Below are 5,496 nucleotides of genomic sequence, written 5' to 3'. Positions count from 1 at the left end.
TAAGGCTCGTCTTTGAGACGCGGTGCCGACACTTCTGGCAGGGGCAGAGTCCATCGTAACTTGTCCAGCTCTACCTGTTAAATGAATAATTTTAGCGCTAGTCTCTACACACTTACTCACGACATGCTTGCTTTTCTATTTAAAAATTATAAATTTTTTATCGACAATTTCAAACACTTGAACAAAGTCGCCTCTAGAATAAACAATCATAAAAGTTTTTTTTTAACATCGCCGGGATTACTGCCCTCGACACCAACTTAGCTTTTTGTACAGCTCATCACAATTATCTTAAGCATCAAATAAATATAATAGGTATACTCAACTATACACGCTTTCAAGGTGCATAAATTTTCAAGTAAATCTATAGGAAAAAACTATTTTGTCACCAGAAAAATTTATAAGCATTCACAATAGAACATACTTCTCAAAAAAAATTGTTTAAACTACAATACTGCATCCTAAAAATTACAATGTTGTCCATGTCCAATAAAATTCTCACAATTAATATTAAATTCTCACAATGCCCACCACATCTCAGATAATTTCCAGACATGGGGCGCAGGCCAGATCAAAAATGCAATAATCATTAACAAAATCTGAAGAATAATGGCAAGGAAGAGACAATTTAGGCTGCAGCACCAAGACTTACTTTGTCCATATGGAGCCACTTGCTGGCTGCCATTTAGGCTGCAGCACAAAGACTTACTTTGTCCATATGGAGCCACTTGCTGGCTGCCATTTAAGCTGCAGCACCTGTCTCTTATACACATCTAGATGTGTATAAGAGACAGGCCTTTACATTTCTGTTCAAAACAAGAACACAGCCTTTACATTTCTGTTCAAAACAAGAACACAGCCTCTACAAAATGTCTGCATCCCTCTGAATGGGTCATTCAATTTTTAAATATGCCCAGCTACACTGTCAACTTGAACATAGATCAAATACTAGAAAACTACATGATGGAACCATGAAAGAAACATCATTATAACAACCATACCCACAGGCATATTGTAATATAGGTATTCATCTGGATTTTAACCACATTTTACAAATAAAGGGTTGGGAACTCAACAAAAAAAATCATCATGTAAATTTATTCACCTTTTAAACCTTTGAAATTCTTGTGCTGAGGTTCTTGATGAGAACGCAGGCCCCTAATAAACTCCACCAGTTTGGGGTCACATTGAGCCAATATTTCATCCCGCTCCTTCTGTATCTCAGCAGGCGTCAGCTGTGACAATCGCTCCAGGTTTTCTTTGTGTATCTGAGCAGCCTCTTGAGCCCCACCCTCTAGAACTCCTTCTCCGCACACCACTGCACTTACACTCTCTTCTGTGGTAAAGAATTTCATTAAAAGTTCTGCAACTTTGGCTAGAAGAAGGTTAATTTAAACAAATGACTTATAATATAGGTAGATATTTAGTTCACTTTTGAGCCCCACCCTCTAGAACTCCTTCTCCACACACCACTGCACTTACATTCTCTTCTGTGGTACAGAATTTCATTACAAGTTCTGCAGCTTGGGCTAGAAGAAGGTTAATTCAAACAAATGACTTATAATATAGATATTTAGTTCACTTATTTATTCATACGGTTCAGGAGCAACAATCAATATATAGGAATATATGCAAATAATATTTTAACAAAAATATATCACTACCTTCTTGATAAGCTCTATTTAATTCCTTTGAAGCTTCTGAAACCAATTCACTTTTCACAGGACTAGTTTCAAACAAGCCAGTTTTGCCAATGCTCTCCATGTACTGACGATAAAGTGATTTCTCTGACTGGCCTTCAAATTTCTGCACAAAAGAATAAAGGTCAAGATAAAACAGCTAAAGGTAGTAATACCGATGAATAAAAATGAACACAATAACAGAACAAAAAGGTAAGTCCAACAAGTGTAAAATACTTAAACCTTAACAGATATTTCTCAATAAAAAACCTAAATCATAAACACAAAATGGTTTCAATCTGCCATTACTTTTCACGAAGAGTGTCACATTAGGCTAAGAAAGGAATAAAATTTTAAATTTTATTACTATACTACCATATGTTAATTCCAGCTTTCTTACCTTGAATGGAATGAGAAAGGGTTTTGGATTGCCTAAGGGCTGAGGAAGACACCACTGAATGTCATCTTCTTTGGCCCAGTCTTCCAGTGAAGGCACAGGTCGCTCAACAATTTTGCCCATCACAGCAGCACAAGCACTTTGACGTGACACTGCCAGCAAATTTAATGATTCTTTTCAATTATAAGCATTTTTGAGTCAATGGCCAACAGCAATGGAAAATATTTATTATGTGAACCAGTGGCAGAAATTTCAGAAATTTTTTTATACAATTAAATGTTCTCACCAAATATAGGTAGGTACTATATTACTTATCAAAATGGACAGCAATTCTATTTTGAAAATTCTATGTAAATTCATTACAATTAATCCTTGAAAAATGTTAAGAATCATTATCAGTTATTTTAATATAAAGCAACAAACCTGCTTCTTGCATCACAGTGTGATCCACCAAAGCTGTGCATTTCTTTTTCTTGCTCTGTGCGAATCTAGATGGTATATGTTTTGGAACACATTCTTCAGGTCTCCCACCTTCCATCATTATACAGTTTTTAAACCATAAATAAATATATAAAGATTTGTTATATATTTTTTCTACATAAATAAATTGAGAGATTTATTCTAATTATGCAGTGTGTCCTGCAAAAATGCCAGTATGGTAATAAACTTTCTTCTGTTGTTCCCTATCCTTTTTTGTTCTAATTATCTCATTTACCGCAAGAAACTATGAATTAAATACTACAATAAATAGAGACTGCAATCAAATGATGACATGAAAAGTCAAAGTTTTGACTGGTTGTCCCACTTAATTGGTGATGAACCTTCTGGTAAAAATCACACCTTAAACCATAGGGGTTTAAATCACACCTTAAATCACACTTAAACCCTAGCAATGGCTCAAGTCACTCCATTTTATGGTACATTTGGAATCTTGCTCCCGATAGTGCACTTTTATTTCCTATTAGATAGGAAGTAATTCATCTAGAGGGAATTTCGCAGTTACAAAATGGCCAGGAAGCTCTAGTCATGGCTCAAAAAGGAGATATATTTCATGCCTGTTAACTGCTTGGAAGGTAGATTATTTAGATAAATTCAATAATAATTCCACGCCGGGTAGGATTGATAGTATATCAATACCTTCAAACAGGGCACACCATTAATGGTGCCAGGGCTCATTAAACGACCAGTGAGTGAATCTCCAGTTTGTTTGCTTCGCTTACGATCAGAATATCGTTGTGGTATCTTTTGTACAAAATTAAACCTGGTATTCTTTCGACAAAAGTTTTTTCCAAAGAGTACATAATTATGCTAACACAATCATATGAAGAATATGAATATATCATATGAATATGAATACATGAAGTCGACTCAACTAATGGCTTGCATTGCAAGGCTTGTCTTTCTCCTTCGTCCGTGACCCGTGCAGAGTATACTCACCTATTACCAGCAGTACTCCAAAGTCCTCCTCTGCCTTTGTAGATGTTGTAGATGTATTATAGAGGACATTTTACTTGATTTATACTTGATTTCCTTTATTTATATATCACCGCATACATCTCCATTAACAAAAACTATTTTTTCTGTTCTATATCTAACACTATTAAACTAATTTCCATTTCATACAGTAATGCTTGCACTTAACATATATTTTAACTTAAAACTAAACTGTTGCAGTTCCTTCTTGTTTATTAGATTACAGCTAACCAAAGCTACTATAAGCCAACTCGCTAAGCATGACATTAAAACATGCTTCCCACGCTTTGTGCCGAGGAGGGTTAGTTTAAGCTTGATGTTTTCTCGTCCGACTGCAGCCATGTCAGGCTGAACAGGGTAGACAAATGATAGGTAGCCTTTTTGCGTCAGTGCTCTTCTTTAAGAATTGAACCATGACATCATAGTCATTGTCTTGTGGTTGTTCTCTGACGCGAGTAACATAAAATTTCACGCATTGTACCCTACACTCTACCTTTAACCTTACAAGGATGAAATCATCTTCCTTCAAGCTGATCCTAGAGATGTCCTTCTGAAGTTCCTGGAACTCATCTAGATATCCAGTGATCTCTTGAGCAACAGCAGGGTCACTTTCATCTTTTGATTCAACCTCATTATCCACATCATCTGCATATTCATTGAACTGTAACACATTCTTTGAACTTGTTGCCTGTTCCTTCGATGCCAATGTTGCTGCTAAACCTGAAGTAATGGCCCTTGGCCCTGTGTGCAACTTCCCAGGAGTTAGCTTGAAAGCCTTCCTTTGTTTGGGTGCATTATTGGCTTCAGTGTGTGGTGAGTGGATTTCTTGGAGTTTCTTCAGCAGAGTATCAGAGACCAACTCCCTAGCATTTTCAATATTTTCTTGCGTGGTCTCTCTACAATGTTTCCTACAGAGCAAGTGTTTGTACCGGGTAATAAAATTATTAACCCAGTCAATGCCTGGCATATTGTTTTTGAAGCAGATGATCTTCCTGCCACTCTTATTCAAGAAGTCCCTTACAGTCATTCGGATCTCAAGGTGGGTCAGAGGGCACCCCCAGTCAGCCAGAACAGCCAGGTTTTGGACAATGACTCTTTCTTCTAATCTTCTTAAACTATTAGTTATGTTCCGACATGACAATCTCACCTCATTCAAAGGACTTCAGGTCCCCCTTTCGGAGGACAGGGAAGGATTTGCTGTCGATTTGGGCCCGCATCCAAGCCACACTCCAACCGCATTTTGGGGCTGAAACAGTTTGTACACTTTTGATACTCCTTTTCCTTTATAGTCAGTCACCTGGCAGAGCACTGTATCTAAGGAAAGCTTTCACCTTGGCTGGAAAGATTTTTTGTGTAAACTTCCATTCCTAGAATTCCACCCTGGCGGCTGCTGCCACGCCCGAGGCTGTTCTACATGTCGGTGTAATTCGAAGCGAGAAGGTCCAGGCTCCAGCCAGGGCAGCAGCAGCACAGCCAGTGAGCCAGGATTTGCAGGTGCAGCTCCAGCTTCTTGAAACCCATTTGATAAAGCAGTTAGTAATTCTGAGGAGCTGATGTGCAGTCTGCAGTGTACAAAAAAAAACCAAACTCTTTCACGGTTTCATCCAACTTTAGCGGCTCTATGCTAGACTCAGCAGGAAGATAACTGAATTGGCGGGTTGCCTGCCAAAGATCATCACTGCCCTGGATGTAATGGACCATCATGATTCCTGCCTTCTGCCGCTTCTGGAACATAGCCTTCAACACTTCAAGCCGTCTGTATCTAGGCATCTAGCTAGGCCTTGGGTCGAACCAGCACTCGGTCGAACGGCCACTTGTCAAAGGACGATAAATTTTGGAACAGAACTATAGGTGCCTGTACACAACAATAGTATTAGCCGCTAGTTCATCTGCCACTTGAACTGTCCATGCTACTTACTAGCCTCGTGTATAGGGGTTCAGCCGCTGCAG

At 38.4% G+C, this 5,496-nt stretch overlaps 1 protein-coding gene across 1 annotated transcript; it reads right to left on the bottom strand.

Moving 5' to 3' along the window:
• Positions 1-1,094: 1,094 nt before the first annotated feature.
• LOC108676780 lies at positions 1,095-2,827 on the bottom strand. Its single transcript, XM_018164918.2, has 4 exons — positions 2,497-2,827; positions 2,077-2,225; positions 1,662-1,803; positions 1,095-1,333 (listed from the first exon to the last, which is right to left on the bottom strand). The coding sequence occupies exons 1-4, from the start codon at positions 2,612-2,614 to the stop codon at positions 1,095-1,097; spliced, it is 648 nt and encodes a 215-aa protein (XP_018020407.1). The 5' UTR covers positions 2,615-2,827.
• Between the last annotated feature and the right edge of the window lie 2,669 nt (positions 2,828-5,496).

The sequence above is a fragment of the Hyalella azteca genome, unplaced genomic scaffold (assembly GCF_000764305.2).
Source record: "Hyalella azteca isolate HAZT.00-mixed unplaced genomic scaffold, Hazt_2.0.2 contig13566, whole genome shotgun sequence".
Taxonomy (NCBI): domain Eukaryota; kingdom Metazoa; phylum Arthropoda; class Malacostraca; order Amphipoda; family Hyalellidae; genus Hyalella; species Hyalella azteca.
This window is presented reverse-complemented; position numbering and strand designations above follow the sequence as displayed.